Source organism: Carassius gibelio, chromosome B21 (assembly GCF_023724105.1).
Source record: "Carassius gibelio isolate Cgi1373 ecotype wild population from Czech Republic chromosome B21, carGib1.2-hapl.c, whole genome shotgun sequence".
In the NCBI taxonomy this organism is placed as follows: Eukaryota; Metazoa; Chordata; class Actinopteri; order Cypriniformes; family Cyprinidae; genus Carassius; species Carassius gibelio.
The window spans coordinates 9,709,891-9,731,012 of NC_068416.1; the positions used below are offsets into that span (position 1 = coordinate 9,709,891).

General features: G+C 36.8%; 1 protein-coding gene across 1 annotated transcript in view; it reads left to right on the plus strand.

Annotated features, from left to right (window-relative positions):
- Positions 1–8,578: 8,578 nt before the first annotated feature.
- chm (CHM Rab escort protein) overlaps positions 8,579–21,122 on the plus strand; it is a 53,412-nt gene continuing 40,868 nt past the window's right edge. The window contains exons 1-3 of the mRNA XM_052588466.1: positions 8,579–8,652; positions 20,738–20,804; positions 20,939–21,011. Coding sequence (XP_052444426.1) covers positions 8,601–8,652; positions 20,738–20,804; positions 20,939–21,011 — 192 coding nt within the window. The 5' untranslated portion in view covers positions 8,579–8,600. The remainder of the gene's footprint in view (positions 8,653–20,737; positions 20,805–20,938; positions 21,012–21,122) is intronic.

The window sequence follows — 21,122 nt, forward strand, 5'->3', positions numbered from 1 at the left end:
CGCACTCAGCGATTCAATTAGCCTGCCCACTAAAGTCCGGAGTGACAGCCATCTCAGCCAATAAGGAGCGCGATGGCACTCGCCTTCGAATATCATTGGCCATCTGCCAGTGATGGGTGGGGACTTGTGTTCTCACTATCAAAAGCGAATACAACTTTTTAGACAGATTATAATTCGTGTCTTCAGCTTGTATTGACCGCAGCTGTTATTTTGCTAACATGTTTTCGTCCACAACCTTTATACTGAATAAATTTAATGCTGAAGATAAGAATAGTGCATAACAAAATATGTGCGTAATGATTTTTTTTCATGTAAATGTAGCTGGGCTATATTCTTGTCCGATAAGCTTTATACAATGTTTGTTAATAATAACTTAATGGAAGTTATCAATAATAAAGTTATCATATTAACACTTCAATTATTACTGTGGATTTGAGTGATGACAGAATATTACGCTTCTAGACATTAATATGAATAAATATTACTAAATAAGACAACTGTTCACAGTATACCCGTGACTACCCATTCTAACCATAATTTAGCATCACATCATTTTAAAATTGTATTACATGATGGAAAATATTATGCTTCATATTTTTGAACAAACTGATTTTTTTTAAAGGCCCAGAACTTCGATATTATAACCTGTAAGACAAAAAAGTAACTAAGGTGAACTAACTTTACTGTCTAAGCTTTGAGTAAGCACTTCTGTTGTTATATAACATTGCTTTTAGGTGACTTATAAAAGATGGAGTTCTGGATTTTTTTACATTTGTCGCATGTGAATCTTACTTAGAATTTGTAGTATATTATAATTCTTATTTGTAATTTTGAGTTATTGTACTAATCATTCATATACCTCAGAGCAAATATATATTAAACATGTTTAATAAACATGTTTACAAATGAATTCACTGATATTACCAGAAGAAAATACCCTCTGTAAAGATCTAGGTGCATTTAGACAGTAACACATCTGATTCACTTTTCTTTTTTCCAATACTTTATCTTTGCTCTCATTATGAACCACTTAGTGAAGCAAATGGGGACCTTTGTAAATGAGAATCTTCAAAAAAAAATTGTTGTAAAATGAATGTAGGAATCATGCTTAACCTTTGAGCCCTTGCAACTTTTGTGGGAAGATTAATATTGTAATGAGGGCCTAAATGCCATGCAAATTTCTGCCAAGTACCTGCTGAAATTAAAAAGCTAGGTGGCAATCTAGAAAATTAGATACATATTTTACCTAGCTTTCAATCGCACCTCAACGTTTCGTCTTATATTTAATCTTAATGAATACTTGATTAACATACCTGGCCCTGCAGGCACACATGCACCGCCCCCTCCACCCGCCCCTCTAGCACCGCCCCAATGCTCCGTATGCATATTCATGAATAATACACACATATGTAATGGGTCTACATACTTACACTGGCATATGTTAATAGCAGTATAAGCAGCATTAGATTTAACCACTGGTTTCAGTGTTTCTAAAAGTAAAACTTTTAACAAAATATATATCTTATAGGAATACTATTAAAATAATTAATAGTATAAAATAAGAGAAGCGAAGCGATTACAACGCATAGGGAAAAGACAAATAAGAAGGAGTGGAGTCATAATGCAAGGCACTGAGAGCTTGGAGAATATGAATACTGGAAAAGAAGAGGCGAGACAAGAACAAAAAGACACAAGGAGAGATGAGAAGCAAAGAAAAAACAAAACGAGACAAGAAAAGAGAAGCTGAGCATAGAGGAGACAAGATGAGGCCAAAGGAGAAAAATCAAGAAGAGATGTGAAACAAACCTAGCCTAGAAGACAAGAGAAAAGACAAGTTGAGCATAGAAAAGAGGAAACAAAGTGATATAAGATATATAGCAGCAACAATGTAGTGAAGAGACAAAGCAATAGGAGAGGAGTTATACAATGAGAGAAGATGATATCCTTGAACAGAAGAGACAAAACAAGGAAGAACAAGAATAGACGAGCTGAGCATAGAAGAGACCAGATTAGACAAGATAAGGGAAGTCTATGTGAAACAAGTTGAGAAGAGATGAGACAATCAAAGACACACTGATCATAAAGACAAGAAGAGAAGAGTTGAGAATAGAAGAGATGAGACAAAACAAGATGAGGCCAAGTGAGACAAGTAGAGAGAAGGGGAGACAAAACAAGTCCAAAAAAGACAAGCTGAGCATAGAAGAGACAAAATGGGGTAAGACAAGATGAGACCAGGTGACACAATCAGAGAAGAGATGAGACAAGACATGAAGAGACAAGCTGAGCATAGAACAGATGAGAAACCACAACATGAGCATAGAAGAGTGGCAAAAATTTAGACATGTTGCAATTACAATGGATAGCGACGAGACAAAGTGAGACAGGAGGAGTCAAACAATGAGAGAAGATGATATACTTGAAGAAAAGAAACAAAACAAGAAGAGAGGAGCAAATATGAGACAAGACATTACAATACAAGAAAAGAAAAGACAAGTTGAGAGAAGAGAGACAAGACAAGATGAGGCTAAGTGAGACCAGTCGAGAGGAGACAAGCTGAGCACAGGAAAGAGCAGAAGAGATACTGTGGATAGTGATGAGAAAAAGTGAACTGGGAGGAGTCATGCTCTGTGAGAAGATGATATAAGAGACAAAACAACAAGAGACAAGCAAAAAAGAGAGAAGATGGGACACAACAAGAAGGGACCAGCTGAACATAGAAGAGACAAGACCAGGCAAGATGAGACGAAAGCAGGTGAGTGAAGTCGAGAAGAGATGAGACAAGAAGAGACAAGGCAACATAAGACAAGATGAGCATAGAAGAGAAGAGAAGAGAAGAGAAGAGAAGAGAAGAGAAGAGAAGAGAAGAGAAGAGAAGAGACAAAACAAGATGAGGCAAGATGAGACAAGTTGAGCAAGACAACAAATCGAGACCAAAGAGACAAGTTGAACATAGAAAAGGGAAAAGAAAAGGCAATAAGTAAGAAGTGAGAGGTAGAAGAGTCATTTAAATGAGACTTGAGACAAGATCAACAGGAAGAGAACAGGTCGAAACAAGAAAAGGTGAAGACATGAAAAGTGATGTTGAGCATAGAAGAGATGAGATGAGGTGAGACAAAACAACACAAAATAAGACCAGCTGGGCATAAATGATAAGGCATGAGTCGAAACCAGAAGAGGTAAGGGATAACAGTGCATAAGTGTGAGACAAAGTAAAAGGGACAGTCATATAATGAGATGCAAAGAGAGGAAATAGAAGCTAGATGAAATAAGAAGAGTATGGTGAATGGGAAGAGAAGAGACAAAAGAAGTTGAGGATAGAAGAGAAGAGATGAAGCAGGATGAGACAAGACAAGTCAACGTGAGACAAGCTAAGCATAGAAAGGACAAGAAAAAACAGCAGAAGAAGAGACAAGCTGAGCACATAAGAGAAGAGATGAGTCAAGACCAGAAAAGATGAGCTTAAAAAAGAAAGAAAAGAACAGTAAAAAAAAAACAAAGAACAATTAATAGACATGAAGTGTGGAAAAGATAAGAATGAAAGAGATGGATGAACGGTTGAGACAAGGGATGTTGAGAAAAGAAAGAGACAGAGTGAGACAGAGCAAGAGTGTTCATGTTTGAGACAGAGGGAATGACGGAGCGGCTGTGTTTTAATAGCATCAGTCTGTCTCTCTCATCTAAAATATTACACTGAAGCCAAAAGCAGATCAGCACCTTCTCTCGGTGTGATGAAATGTTTCTGCATTCATTTCCACCTTACGCAAATCAATAACAACAATAAATTACAACTGAGTTTAATTGAATGTTGTTTCTAATTTTACTGTCACTCGTGATAAATATTTATGTCCATTACAGCTTTTTAAATTCATTACGCTTCCACATCTTTTCACTCAACGGATTGCTACATACATCAGCAGTTCAGTAATCCATTTGGGCTGCGACAAGTGCCAAAAAGTTGCCCGACTCTTAATTTAGAGTAAAATATCACCCTTTAATACTACTTAAGAATAGACAAGCTGTCACTTGATTATGCTCAACTTACTTAATTTCTCAGAGAAAGCCACCGCAGATGATTTAAGGACAGTCTTCTCACACTTGCTTCCAAATCACGGGTGACTGGACCTTCTTCTAAGAGCCTCATGTTTTCGAAGAGACATCGGTTGTGTGCGGCACTGTCCATCAACAAAAATTACTCTGGGAGAAAAGTGGCCTAAGGAGGTTAACTGTTTCGGTCACATCAGACTGAAATGTGTTATTTCATTTTTCAGCTCCTGGGTAGTGCAGCCTTCAGCGCTTTGAATGAGTGATGTGGACTTATGGTAATGGACAACGTTACGTAGAAAGGTCCTGTTGTGCCGTAAAGTGCCTGTTGGAATCCCAGTGAGCAACTGACGACAGAACTTTCTTTTAAATTATCCCTTTAAATCAGCATTATTTAAAAACAATATAACAAATACTACATTATAATACAATGCAAATTAATTACAAAGATTTGTTATATTCAATTCAATACAATTTAAGTTTATTTGTATAGCGTTTTTTACAATACAAGTCGTTACAAAGCAACTTTACAGAAAAATTACATTTCTACAATATTTAGTAGTAGCTTATAAGTGGTGACTGTCAGTTTGTGCGCATATGACAGGATTTTTCAAAAAAATTAATACAAGACGTAGTCAGCCAGACGATAAACATTATTAAAAGCAATTATTAAATGATGCAGTCACACATGTAGCAATATTTGTTAGTTCTGTTTGTTGATTCAGGGTTAGCATCATTTGGGGTCCTCTGAGGGTCAGCATCATCTCTTCTCAGGTGTTCTGGATCCAGACTGGAGCTTGTGTAATTCCTGCTGTGGCAAAACATAGAAACAAATAGAGACATCATTAGCATGGCTGCTGTTCCAACAAATTAAAATTAATTAGTTTAACCCAAGCTAAAGAATAAGAAATGCGCATTTGATCAGATACAACTGCAGTCGCAATTTAAGAGATACATTATTTGAATGCTTGGCGAAAATGATGCGTTTTTAATCTAAATTTAAACAGAGAGAGTGTGTTTGAACCCTGAACATTATCAGGAAGGCTATTCCAGAGTTTGGGAGCCATTATATAATTTCACAAAGCAATGCACAAGATTAGAAACAAAATATTTATTAAATAATATTTATTTATTAATGCATGCATGCATTCCTTTATGCATTTTGTAGTTGCATTAATGTAGTTTACGTTTAGACAAAATGCTACCACATTATATAAATATAATGAAAAATTATTAAGAAGATTTGTTATATAATGTCACAATGCAATGCACAAGATTAGAAACAAAATATTTCTTAAATAATATTTATTTATTAATGCATGCATGCATTCCTTTATGCATTTTGTAGTTGCATTAATGTAGTTTACGTTTAGACAAAATGCTACCACATTATATAAATATAATGAAAAATTATTAAGAAGATTTGTTATATAATGTCACAATGCAATGCACAAGATTAGAAACAAAATAATATTTATTTATTTATGAATTTATTCTTTTTATGGTTTTTTATGCATGCTTTTGGGGTGAAATTAGACCTAGATATTTTCTTGATGAGATTTAAAAAGATAAAACGATACCTCAAAACTCATGGCATGTCACTACAATGGTGATACGTATTTCTGCATCACCCATGCATTCCCTGTGTGACACACTCTGATAACCGATCTCTAATTTCATTTATATTTATGGTGAGATTTATAATGCAATAATGTTCTGGTGGATGTTTCATTTGGAGAGTTTACGAGGGGCCTGACAGATGGTGTCATTGTACGTTGCTTTGCCACCGCTCACCTCTCTCTACTCAAGATGCCCACCCTCAAAAAGAGCTGAGAGAGAAATTAAATGAACTGTGAAGTCTCCTTGAATTCCACTTCAAAGTTGCATTTAAGTATGAAAAACTTTGCCACAGTATTTCGCAATCACCGATTGAATGAACGCCAGATCTTTGAACAAACACTGCCGGCGAAGGCTGCAACTTTTCCACATCTAGTTTTGGTCGTGGTGGCTCTGTTGGATGGATTGTTTATTCTTTCCACGTCTGAATTGTAATCTTAATCCTTCTTAATCAACTCTGGCTCTCCAAAGTGCTTGTAAGATACAACAGTTTAGCAGGAGACGGTAAGACCCGTCCTTGGAGATGTCTTTACCCGGCCTGAAAGTAATAACGGGCAACAAAACAGCAAAGTAGATGTACTCTCCAAACACAGAAGCTGTGAATGAGGACTCTTAGAAGCCAGCATCAAAGCCTGAGGAACTCACAGAAGACTGCGACTAAAGGTGTGGGCTCTCGCAAGATAAAGAGCGCTTGATTCTTGCGGAAAGCACTGTAGCACTCGTCGCCTTGATTTCGCCTTCAAAACCAGCCAGAACTAAATGCCTCTGAACATACGTGGTGATGGCACACGATGAAACCCCACACAAAATGATTTCAATCCACACAGGTTTTGCTTTTCATTTCTTCCTCAGATAAAAAAAGAGCCGTATCCCCCAGAGAACAAGCCGTTGACATGCAGACACCCCTCCATCACAAACACTGCGACAAACTCTCTTGTTAAAAGCATCCCTGGTGTGTCAGATATGAGAGAGAGGGAGAGCGAGCAGGAGAAGAAAAAAGGGTTCTCCTGTTGTAAGCCATCTGTCTTGTTTTCCGCTGTTGTTTTAAGCATGGACAAGACTTGCTTAAAAAGCAGACTAAAGAAGATCAAGTGTCACCAATCTGTCTTATTTGAAGCTATAAACACCTGTCCCTATTCCGGCCTAAGAAATAAGTATCAGTGACAGAGCCTGTGATGTTAAAGTCAAGAAAGCTGCGGAAAAGAAAGGTCTTAAGGGTTATCCGTGTTGCTTCTTTCTGTTTCGGGAGATATGGTCATCTGTCTTTGTTTACCAATGAACTACACAACACCAAAAAAAAAAAAAAAAACAGTAATCAGAAAATAGAAAGCAAGTTCCTCACAGCACGCTTTTACAAGATGATTTTTAAAACCCTTGACTGGCGATGAAGAAAGCCGCAGAAACATCTGGAACATGCAGATAGGAATATTCGGAAAATAGACAAAGCTGCTCTGAAATATATTCTCCGGTGCATTCTGGCATATCTCGAGATAAGGAGAATGTTCTTGAAATATATGAATTATAAGTGGGCAACCCCTTAAGATGCTAAAAAGGCCCTTGTTTCAGGAGCAAATGGTTCAGAAGCTTATGCTTTAGAGATATGTGTAATCATTTGAGTAAGGAAAAAAAATGGCAAAAGTTCTGTGAAATTATATCAACCAATTTTCTTTTTTAATTTTCTTTTTAAAAAAGCAACACAGTTTGTTATAAACGCTTATATGTTCTAGGTTCAATGCCATCTATAGATTTAAGACCATAAAAAAAAAAAAAAAAATCATACAATCGAAAATGGGACATGTACAATTGCTAATAACAACTTGTATGCTATATATATATATATATATATATATATATATATATATATATATATATATATATATATATATATATATATATATATATTGTTTTGTAGTCACCAAAAAGTACAAGCACAGTTCTACTTGTAATGGAATGTCTTAGCCCATACTTCTGTTGTAAGTACATTACTGTAAAATGTGATTTTTGTTTGATTTTACAAATGATTTGCCAAATTATAATGCATTATTGCATGAATAATGGTTGTATTTAATTGTTCCACAATTTTATGATATAATAACTAATAACTAATAATAATAAATCGTTTTTTACAAGGTTCCAAATTGACACTTGGATTAAAAAAAATATTGACATTAAAAGTTGCTAGAATACGTTTCATAAACTTCTTTAATTTCAGTAATTAAATGTTCTCATATATTTTTTAATTAATATTTCTAATAAGAAGTTAGATGTCTTTAGATTTGATTTTTAAAAAATACATCTTGATAGCTGGCTGTCAGTGACTGTGAGAGCCAAGAGGGTATTTTGACAGCTCATCATTAACACCTCTTCCCAGCTCCTGCTATTTGAAGAAACAATATTCTGTTGTTGGCAGCAGCTGGGAACATAAGCCATCGGTGAATAAAAAAAAAAAAAAGCATACTGATCCATTTTCAATAGCCTCACCTTGTGTTTGTAGGCTATGAATATTAAAATAAGTCTACCTGTTGAACATTTTGAACATACACTACTGTGCAAAAGTATTAGGACATTACATTTTCACCAAAAACAACAACAACATTGTTTTATGAAAATTATTTCTATATTTTGCATTAGTGGGAAATATTGGTTTACATTTCCAAACATTCCTTTTGCCAGTATTGGCCTAAGGCTTTTGCAAAGTAGTGTATGTTATACTGAGATAAAAATTTTATATTAGATCATTACATTAAGTTATGTTGTATTAAATTAAATTAAAAATCGTTAACGTTTTTTTTCTTCTTTCGTTTAAAACACGGAGGATTCCAGTTCTGAAAAAACGTTGTGTACAATTTGGCTACTGTGTGTTTAAATATAATGAACGTTTTAGGCAATAAAAAAGTTTACGTCACGATATAGCGTGTCACGTGACAGTGTGTAGTTTCAAGATGGCTGCGGAGGAGCTCCCATCTCAATTTGATGTTGTCATTCTCGGAACAGGTATGAAATATCAACGTTAACATGATCATTCTTAATGGTTTGCGCTCCAGAGGTGTTTTCTGTGCCTGGTATTGTTGTGGGAAATGAGTGTAGAATGACGCTCTCTGTGTTTTGCCACAGACACAGCGACATATGAACGCTAAAATAAATGGGGATGTGTTTTTGACATGTATGATGGAGAATAACATGTATTTGTTTTGACAGTTATCTGACTGCTGAATTGTATAATTGGAGCGAATGTGTAAGAAAGCGCAAAATAAAGCTGAGAATAATTTGCTGTGTTTGTGTGCTGAACTCTGGGTGAATTCAAATGGATAATAATAATTGATTATTACAGTATCATAAACACGAATTTACCGCAGTTATTAACATGAATAGCACATTTCGTATCTATTATTTTACCTTTTTTTATGAGTTACCTTTCTGTTGTCTTACTGTATAAAAACAAGACATTCTTTAAATCTGATAACTGGCAAATAATAATTATTATTATTAACACTTAATATGTACAACAATTAATGATAACAATTATTACAGAATTTTATGAACAACATATTGTTTATTTTTTTATTTAGTTTGTTATCTGTATAAATCAAATCTAAAGCATGGTGTTAATATAAGAACAATAACAGCAAAAATAATAATAAACATGATTGTTAACACTTAATATTTACAGCAGTTATTATAAAAAATAATAATTTTATTGGCTTAATAACTTTGTTGTCTAATTTGTTAATTGTTTGTTGTCTGTATAAAGCAAAAGCATATGGGTAGTAATAAAAATAAGAATAATATTATAATAAATAATGTGCGCTAGGGCTGCCCGATATTGGGGAAAAAATTACATTGCGATATTTTATTTTTCTGCGATATATATTGCGATATGAAATCTAATAAAAAAAATTCTTACAAACAAAAATGGGGTGAGCACACTTCCATTCTCATTTTAAATGATTTAAACATCGACACCATCATGTCAATTGATTAATATCCGTGAGGGAGAGAGAGCAAGACAGCGCTCGTGTTGTTTGAAGATGGTGAGCATGCGGCCGGGGGTCTCTCTCTCGCGTGCACTCTCTCTCTCTCTCTGCCCTGTCAAAACTTTCACTCTATGATGGTTAAGCTGTGCAGTTAATCAGCGAATCACATTCGTCAAGGCCTGGGGAGCAGCTGGCCCGTACAGTTAATTAATAACAGATCAACTAAGACAGCCTACATCGCACATCCTGCGATGTGACTATTGTGGATTCGTACTTCGCGATATCGATGCTTAAACGACACATCGTGCAGCCCTAACGTGTGCTCATTCGAAGCGTGCAAACCCGCGACTCAGAACGTTCGCAAATATTAAGCTCTCTCTTAAGTAGTGTGTTTAATAGGGCTGTGCAAAAAAATCAAATGCGATTTTCATGCACATCTCGTCAGTGGCGCTCCTGTGATTAGAAGTACATCTCCAGCACGTGCGTTCAGATCAGGGTTGCCATGCTTTCAAAACAAATCCAGCCCAATTGCTTCTCAAAACTAGCCCAATCGCATTTCCAGGAGGTTCACTGATAAAAATTCGCATTTTAGGGGCTAAACATCACGTTACTGGTATTGGGGTCGCTTCAACCCACGGACATGAAAAACAACCGCAGACTTTGCAACACTCGTTCAGGTGGAGAAGCTTTTACTACACAAAAAACTGAAAATCACTGTTTATTGTTTGGATCTTTATTGTATTTATTTGTGATGTTGCTTGCAGTTGGATAGAATATTCTTCTTTCTGTTTTTTTTTTTTTATTATTAGAAAGTACAGTTTTTCCATAAGCATAGCACATATCGAACTGTACCGAAACCATTACTCTAAAACCGTGAAACAAACCGAACCATGAAAAAGTTAAACCGAGCCACAAAAACCGATCCAATCATTTCCGATAACTAAAGTCAAAGTCAGTTTTTATATGAAATATTTTATATTAAGTAAGTTTTATCCAAAGCAACTAGCAGTAGTACACTTATTACAGAAACATCTCCCTTGTGGTAATCTGGGATTCTAGGCACAACGGCGATGGCTTGGGCTTCTAACTAAACTAACCAATCAAGGATGCACAGTGGGTTTTACAGTGGACAGTTGTAGTTTAACATTCCCTGGCCTGGTCTAAAGTTTAGCCCTAGTTCTTTATTGAGTGCATCAGTGCTTTAAAGTAGTGCACAAACCATTTTGTCGTTTAACAGACCTAGAGCTGACCCTGACTCTGTGACCTGCTTCAAACATGGCACTGAATTGTAGGTTTGTGCTGCGGACCCTCTGGAGGATGGCTACTTTACCGGACTGCGTGGTGCAGAGCGAGACCCCTGGAACCATACTGTCCTCTTTCTCTCTCGTGTCCTCATTCAAAGCACAGAAGTGTGTTTATATGCAGGCCAGATCCTCAGGACAATGCTGAAGCCAGCAGGAGATGAAGTTACTCCCTGGTGCAGAGCATTGTTCTTCACAACAGGGAGGAGAGGTAGATGGATAAAAAAGAAAAAGAAAAGAGGGGTTAGTGCGATGGCTAAGAGCAATGTTCTCGTGCTGTGATTGATGGTGTGCAAATGAATATATCTGGCCCACTTCTGGTTCCGCTCATGCAAAACCACCAGAGCCAGTTGGTCCCAAGGCAAGCGGTGACACGGGGACACTCACAGCTTGGACTATTTCTGCTCAGACTCCGTTCCGTGTCAAGGTTGCTCAGACAAGCGTGCTTGTCCCAGACTCCCTAGTTACCCCCGTTTTTGCTGCTGGATATGGCGACAAATGAGGATATGGACAGGGAGCAGTTGTTAATGAATACTGCGGCCTCCATAATGATGCCTGCTAGACCCTCTGACTGTGTGAAGGACTGTGTTCCCGTCGGTCGCAGCCTGTCAGCTGGTGAACTCGCACCTGACCCGGCTGTCCCCGGAGAGCCCATGCTCAGGGTCTGCTGAGGTGGGAGCAGATGCCCGTGGACCTTTTCATTTTTTATATTGTTTGGCTCAGAGGCTTAGAGTGAAATAGAATAATCAAGAACAGAACGGCAAACTGAAATTCCCCCTGGCTTCAGGTTATTTTCCTGCAGTTGGTGTTGTGTAGTGTGTGGAGTTAATCGGGTTCAATGGATGACTTCCAGAATCAGCTACAGCTATATCTCAAGATTTCCAAGATTTTTTTGTTTGATGTGAAACTTCGGTAGGTCTGATATCTACAGAATTAGTATCTTTCAAATATATGCTTTTATATCTGTGCCCCAAAATGAACTCAAGCAAGGCAGCAGTATATGAAATTCTCAGTATATTTTAAACAAAGCCAAAATAGAGTGAGAAGATAATAAAAAAATAAAATAAATAAATGGTTAACAAAAAGTCGAACTCACTCTCAGGCCAGCCAAGATGTATAGGAGTTATTTCTTAATATAAACAGATTTAGAGAAATTCAACATTGCACTCACCATTGGTTCCTCTGCAGTGAATGGGTGCCGTCAGAAATAGAGTCCAGCTGATAAAAACACCACAGTAATCTACAAGTAACTGACACGACTCCAGTCATCAGTTCCTTTGTTACTCCTATGAATTTGTTATTGCATCAGGTGTGGACTTGAATGGGTTTGAAATTGGTCCATGCAAAGGAAAATATTGACAACATAATAAATATGCAGCGGCTATATGCGCTAAGTGCAAATAGCAATAGATGCTATTCACAGTAAGTGAAAATAACAATGGATTCTATTTGCACTAAGTGAACATAGCAGTATTTCTAAGCTAAATGCTATTTACACTAAGTGCATATAACAATAGATTCTATTTAGAGTATGAGCAAATAGCAGTATGTTCTTTGCAATACGTGTAAACTATAGTTGAATGAATGCTTTTTATACTTTGTGCAAATAGTGGCACCCATTTGCACCTCTGTATGGTAGAACGTTATAAAACAGTGTGCAGTAATAACACATTGAGTGTAAATTTTCCTATGTATTGAAATTATTGCATAGATGCCACCTTATTGGGACAGTGAAGCCCCCCCCCCCCCACCCCCCATGTCTATCCCTGAACCTACCTGAGCATTTTGGGATTTTTTTCCCCCCTCGTCAATCAGATGGAAGTCAGTGGTAACCAAAGTTGTTTGATACCAAAATTCCTCAAAATATCTTCTTTTGTGTTCAACAGAAGAACGAAAGTCATACAGGTTTGGAATGACATGAGGGCGAGTGTATGGTAACAGAATCTTAATTTTTGTGTGAATTATCTCTTTACTAGACTAATGTCAGAATGACCTAATGAATGTAAGGGACTGATTTAGACAGTATAGTTCTGCATTGCTCTGCTTTGTGATAATGAATCAACAACCCTGGTGCAGAGTATTGACATTTCAAGTATTATGAATGATTATTTAGTATTGTAAAGCTTTGAAGTTGTTTGGTCCATTTTCTGTTACAGTGAGCATGTTAAAAGGTTTTTCTTCATGCTGCAATTAAACACTCGCCTACCTATCAGATATAAGCTCTTGTCTGGAATTGCTACTTGCGCATAAGGATGCACTAATGCACTGACAGCTACTCTGCAAACTGCTAAAAGTCCAAACGGTAACTGGATTTAACAGTATTTCATGATGAATGTATATTAAAACACAGCAGCTGTAGAGACTAAAGGATGCAGACAATGTGAAGGTACAATACTCTTTACTGAAGAGCATCGTTACAGGCTCAGCTATCATTGGCTGACAGGCCTGACTGAGATGCACGTTTAGTTCATCTCGTATCAGAGCTGTTCCCTTACCTGCCGCTAATAGAGCAGCAATGAAGAAATTTCACCGGCTCGCACTTTGAGCCTGGGTTAATGTAACTATTCATCTTGCTTGGACCCCATGTGCCTTTAGCTTGAATAGCCTCTATTAGCAGTCATGTGATTGCAGAACACCTTCACATATATCCCTGTGCTCTTTTCAGGTGATTGATTTCTCATGGCCCTTGAGCATTAGTGTGGAATTGATTGTTAGTAGGACCTCCAATGGGCCTCGTAGTCACAGACTGCTTGTAGATTGTCAGTGATCATTGTAACAGGGTTTATGACTTTGGAACTTAATGTTTTTCTGTTAGACATCTACATCTAGATTTTATTTAGGCCGATGCTGACACTCGCTTCATTTGAAGAGGTTCGATTTTTTTTTTCTCTGCAGCTTAAGTTTGCAGTTTGGTTTGTGGGTCACTGACATGACACTCATACTAATTACTTAAATACTTAAATAATGCAATGCATACTTACAGTGACTTGAATAGAACTCTTCTATGATGAACATGATTTTAATTCATCATAATGTTGGGGGGAAAGCCTTATTACAAGAATGAAATTGAATTAGATTGTTAAATTTTACATGATGCATCCTCCCCCAAAACATAATAATATTTACGAATAAATCATTAATAATACCTGTAAAAATACTTCTGACACACAGTCTGTAAGTACATTTACATATTTAAACAAGAGTTTTGAGCAGTGTAGATTAGATCTTCTTGTTTGTTATTTCTTCGACCACAAATGCAGACATTGTTTTATGTTTACGCAGTGCAATATGCAGTGCAATCCGCAGTGCGTTAAAAAACTGTATAAATCATTATAATCAGTCATTATTTCCCTACTTGTGCAACAAATGCCTAGTTTATAATGGTTTTATTGTTTTTGACTGGGACACGGCATCAGGGTATGGTAAGACACCATTCCTCTTATCACGTACAATGTTTGTTCTGTTCGATCATAAGTGCTCTGTGAAGTGGACATCACCAGATATTCTGCCACCAGATATTCCTTATTTACAGAGGTATATGATGTCATACTTATCCATGTGTGAAGATGCTGCAGGCAGCAGCGCAGCACACATCCATAAATGAATGTTCAGAGGTGAATAAACTTTTATTTTCTTTTTTTAAAGGATTTCCCCTGCTCAGGGAGTAGGGAGCAGTGAACCTGGTGCAGGGATCAAATCATTCGGAATGCAGTTCATGCACGTAGCGCTCTTTTTGTCACTGTCTTTTTTTTTTGCATAACAGCAACATCTTAACAGAACAAAATAGGCTAGAGCTGCAACTAAGGACTATTTTTTTCTGTCGACTAATCTAACAATTATTTTTTCGATTAGTCGACTAATCTAACGATGATTTTTTTTTTACAATAAATAATTAATCTAATGTTCTTTTTTTTTAATTAGCTAATGAATCCTTTGGATAACTTTACCAAAAAGTATAATATTTCAACCTTTATTCATTTTCAACTTATGGGGTTGAAGTTTTTACAGTATAAAATAAATAAGAGGCAAAGAAAATTATTTTACTATGGTAAATATGAGCTTATGATAGCATTTATAATTAAACCACAGTAGCCATACATTTACAGTTGTCCGAGACGTCATGAAATGTTCTTTAGCATCACAAAACATAAAATGTAGTCAGGGTTCTGCTATGGTTTAGCATGGTTTCCAGAGATCTCGAGCTGATTCGGGGTAGCTCGGTGGTTTGTGACTGTTGTCTCGCGGTCTTTTAAGGGCCGTTACATAGTCAACGCGAGCAAGCAACGCGAGCGATGCGCTCCCTTTCATAGTCTAAACAGTGGACGCAAGCATCACGGGCGATGCGTGTATGCAATACACCGCTCACACAATGGGGGTAGTAGAGTCGGGTCGCGTGATATTCAGATCACAATGGAAACTGAAGAGGAGTGTATTCTGTTGCTGATGAACTATCGTATAAATGTGGATGAATATGTATGTTCGCATAATTTTTCCTCTTTGCCCGCCATTGTATTCAAACCTTCTTCTTCTGTAAACACAATATACTTGAATTAATGTACAATACTTGAAATGTCGCCCCCACCGACAACGCATAGTATTGCGTGCATCGGCGTGTCGCGTATCAAAAACTAGGACGACACATTTGGCTACGCACCGACGCATAATGGCGGCCGAAGCGTAACGATGCGTAGCCTCGGGGACGCGTATGCGTACAGATGCGTTGACTATGAAACGGCCCTAAGGGGCCGTTCACATATCACGTCTATTGTGCGCTCAAGTTCGTTATTTCCAATGTAGGCACGCGATAAGCGCGCTCATAATGGAAGCAAGGCGGTCGCGACGCGCTCGTTTTTTCCAGGCGCGTCCGCACCGCATCGAGTTAAAAACATCTCAACTTTTCAGAATGCCGCAAGCGCAAGAATATCAGACCTGAACCAGGAAGTTGGTCACCAGATCACACGGTAACCAGCTAAACCGTAACACCGGAGAGCGCCCAGATGTTTTCCTCTGAGGTGCTCACGCATCGGAGTTGTGCTCCCGTGGTTCACCATATCGGTTTTACAAAGGGAACAAAGGGCCATTTTATTTGTCCTCTGTTTAAAGTATTCACATACTTTTGATAACAATGGTCTCTGTTTTTGTGATAGAATGCAACTTTCTCCATTCCCAGTATGCCATTACGCGAGATGTAAAAAGTGTGACGCGTCGACGCATTTCATGCACGTCGACGTATTTTTGTAGTCGACGTAATCGATGACGTCGACGCGTTGTTGCAGCACTAAAATAGGCTTGTAGCTCTCTTCTTACGAGCTGGTTATAAGAATCAAGTGTGTTGACTAAGAGGGACATTCAAAATATGCATAGCATCAGGGACTGGGATTGGAAACCACTGTCTTAAGGGGCGGAACATTACCGCCACACGCTGGATGCATTCGGCTAACCACAATGCACTGGATAGCTGGCCAATCAGAGCACACCTCGCTTTTCAGACACACACATGTACATTTAAACTCAGATGTAGATTTAAAGTTAAAAACAGTACAGAAGTTGTAGATCTTATTTTTCACAATACTAATTTTAACAGTAAGGTGATTTTGAGAAGGAAATGTTTCACTGTCACTGCTTCATTTTCTTATTGTTAATATACAGGTGCTGGTCATATAATTAGAATATCATCAAAAAGTTTATTTCACTAATTCGATTCAAAAAGTGAAACTTGTATATTATATTCATTCATTACACACAGACTGATATATTTCAAATGTTTATTTCTTTTAATTTTGATAATTATAACTTTCAACTAAGGAAAATCCCAAATTCATTATCTCAAAAAATTACAATATTACGGCATTAAGACCATTACAAAGAAAATATTTTTAGACACAGAGCTCTGTGAACAGCTAGCCTCTTTTGCAATGTCCTTTTGTGTCTTGCCCTCCTTGTGCAAGGAGTCACTGGTCGTCTTTTGGACAAATGTCAAGTCAGCAGTCCTCCCCATGATTGTGTAGCCTACAGAACTAGACTGAGAGACCATTTAAAGGCTTTGCAGGAGTTTTGAGTTAATTAGCTGATTAGAGTGTGGTACCAGGTGTCTTCAATATTGAACCTTTTCACAATATTCTAATTTTCTGAGATACTGAATTTGGTATTTTCCTTATTTGTCAGTTATAATCATCAAAATTAAAAGAAATAAACATTTGAAATATATTGGTCTGTGTGTAATGAATGAATATAATATACAAGTTTCTTTTTTTGAATGGAATTAGTGAAATAAATCAACTTTTTGATGATATTCTAATTATATGATCAGCACCTGTGTATATATAGCAATAAATATTGTATCGTGGACTTGATATCGCAATAATATTGTATTGTGACATTTTGATATCATTACATGACATTTAAATTAATGAGATGAAAATTGCTCTGCCTTACATATACAGTCAAGAATATGCATCAGTGATGCCAAACACTTTTAAATCTTAAATTCAACTATTCCTCACACAGAGCATCATATAATTTTAGAAGAGTTGGAATATAGAGCAAACACTGTGTGGACCACTTTTGTGCTGCTGTTCCTTTATTTATTAAAAGGAATAGCAGCTCTGAGTTTCTCCCTTTGTGTTTTTATGGCTGAAGAAAGTCATACAGGCTCAGAACGAGGAGGCTGAGTAAATGATGACAAAATTTTCATTATTGTTGAACTCTTCCTTTACACTTCCCACAGATGGGAAGGAAAATATACAACAGCATGGTGTATATGTGAGAGAGAGATAGATAGAGGGGATGGGTGTCATAATGGGTGGAGTGTAAGAGAAGTGACCTGCCCTCTCCCTTTCTCTCTTACTCTCTCTCTCTCTCTCTCTCTCACACACAGTCCCTCCCTCGCTCCCTCAGCCTCGACTATAAATAACCAAAAAATGACTTTCAAGGTGCAGAGATAGAATCCATTTGGAATGTTCTCTGAAATGAAGAGTGATTTATGATTTCATACAATTCCTGCTGAAAGCATTTCGGGCTTTGCCCGGTCATCAAAGTCCTGCCAGCTCAAATCTATTATTTATCGCCCAGCATGTCTATGTGGCATCAGAACTTTATGGCAGGTAATGTTTGTCTTTAGCAAACATGATGTGAAAAAATCAATACCGGATAGGATAAATGGCATTAAAAGATGGCGGCCAGAGGTTCTTTACACTTTTTAAAAACATCTTCAGTATTATCTGGACAGATATATTGAGGCTCCTCGCACCGTCGCTGCTCTGGTAGGGGCGTAATTGAGATGCATTTGTTTTTAAACAGGCCACGTGAATTAATGTAATACTTTTCCATAAATATAATTAGGTTTCTTCAGTTCAGGTAATTTTATAAAATGATGCCACTGTAAAGCACAAAAGGATGCATTATTATTAGTTATTCCATAGTAAACATCTCAAGCTCTAATTTGATGCATTTCATCGGAACAGGATTGCAGGAATAGATTTTATCCATCAGGAATTTATTGGATTGTAAAAAACATTTTTTACATTGAATTGGCGCAATAAATTCAGGAACATGTGTTGTTAAAGTGAAGAGGTGAATTTCGATGTTATGCCATTGAGTCTGAATGATATGCCATTAAATCTGGACGATTTCACAATCCTGTTACAGACATTGTGGAGCCAGATTGTATTCATCAAGAATCAAATTGAAAAATTGACAGGAACAGGAATGAAGAGAACAGGAGGGGTTGAAAGTTGTTTTCGACAGAGTGATTTTAATTATTTTTTTAAGATAACGATATGTTTATTTTACACTAATGTGCGATGATAAATCAGCACAATAAAATCAGAAATTATGAAAGTCAACAGGGTGAAATTCTGTGTCCTGCCATTATATTTGGACAAAGGTTTTTCATCACATTGTAGGAGAACATGTGGGTGTCTAGAATCCCAGGATTCTCCATCAGTGAAATAGCCAGTGCTAGGAAAGATACGACGGACCTGCTCGGAATAAATCACTTTTCCATTGTGTGTGTGAGATGGGGCTGTGCAAGGCCAGATGAAGAAGAAGAAAGATGGAGGGACAGGGACGCTTCAGCGGCTTAATGGAGTTGTTTTCAGCCCCGGTGCTGCTCAATCTTGCTCTCAGGGACCCCACGCGTTCCGTCTGCCTTTATAGTGCAGCTTTGCCAAGTATGTAAACCTCAGCTCAAGCAGTATGTATGCTAGTAAATATACCAATTGGATCCATTGGTACTTTGGCTTGTGAGCTAGAGCTTGTACGAGCACTTAATTTTAATAGTCAGCGAGTTATCTGGGAAATGTTTACCTTATGTAAATGACTGTCCAAATGCTGTGCAGCATCAGCAATGCCAAATCCATGCTGCTTGCAGTTTCAAAAACTGTGCAAAAACAGTCATATGCCACTTGCTTATACAGTAGTCACTATATTCTTCTGTTTTATGGCTTTTGTGTGTGTGTGTGTGTGTGTGTGTGTGTGTGTGTGTGTGTGAATGCTTCAAATGGATTAACGTTTATGCATTTGACATTGAGAGCATAGGCCGTAATTTAGATACATTTTTTAGATGGAAAAATGTAGTTTTACAAATGCTAGAAATGTGGATTTCTAAGGACAGATTGCTATCAAAGTTCCTAACTGATGACAAATAATTGACAGAGCTGCCATCAAGTCTTAGACAGTGTTCTAGGTTATTACATGAAGAATTTTTAGGTCCTGTAATTAATTTTTTTTTTCCAGAGTTGTGGTCCAGATGAGTAATTGAAAAATCAATTTAGAAATCGATAAATGAATTGAGAAGGTTATTGTTGTGTTTTGTTTAATTTTAGTCATTTGTGCCTTTGCCATTTTCATGATTTTTTTTTTCATTTACATTTTTTCATTCAAATTTTTAACATTTTCTTTTTGTATTTATAATGTGTTTATTTTATTTCAGCCTTATTTCAAGTAGCAGAAATGTTTTTAGTTATAGTTAACAATAAACCTGCTGAGAAATCAATCAATTAATAAAAAAAAAAAGAATGCTATCAACCACTGATTTTTGGATAAATGTGGATAAATAAATGGAATCGACCATCTTAATAAAATATAAAGAAGATAAACCAATAACTATTTATAAACAAATTGAAAATACAATGTATTATTAATATACAAATAATTATGAAAATGAACACTTTTAAATCAGAAATTTAAATAATTTTCATTGATATATCATTATTTATAACAATTGGTAAAGTTAATTTTAATAGTTTTTTTAGGTGATCTTTGTTGATCAACACCCAATTAATTCATTTATCTATTGATGAATCCATTTTTCAAATAATTCACCAATTTATCAGTTTATTTATTCACTTCTTAATTGATTTCTTGGATTTCTGAAATGTTTTTTGAGTGTCACGTTAGTGTCCCTGTACAAATGACCACACAGTATTTCAGTTGTTTGAAGCATTGTGGATCACTGGCAGCATATTTGTGGCAGAGCGAATGCTAAAATCTAGTGACTTGCTTTATTAGAAATGGGAGATGAAAGATTGAATGAAACACAATATTGTTAGCTGTGTCATTGTCCTTATGCTGAGTTGCTGTTTCTAACTGGATGTATCCGCAGCAGTTAAAGTGAATAAGCCTCCAGCGAGCCTTAATGCTTTTTGCATTAGAGCAATTGTGAAAGTAGTTGGACTGCTTCACCATTTCAGCGATGTGTGCATGAAATGGTACGCATTTCGCAAATTGAGTGGAACTTTCAATTCAGAGAGAGATCGCAATGCTGGTCGGTGACAATGCTTTCTGTCTGTGTTTATTTCCCAGGCCTCACCGAGTCTGTCATTGCGGCGGCCCTCTCCAGAGTCGGACAGAACGTTCTGCATTTGGACAGGTAGTTTGATGCTCAGTGTCTATGAAATGAGATCCACGTAAACATTTATGTTCTTGCATGAAGCAGACGCTTTTATCCAAAGTGACAAAAGAAGAGCAACAAACACACAATTTTTTTATTTATTTTTTTAACAGGAGGAACTATTATGCTGGAAACTGGGCAAGCTTCACATTCAATGGCCTACTGTCATGGATCGAGGAATATAAGGTCAGTATTTTATCATTTTTTCACTTAGAAGTTTATGTGAAGTTTATAGGTAACTGAATGACATTTTTTTAAAACTGATCCTACATTTGAGTGGTTTTAAGCTGTAGGTCA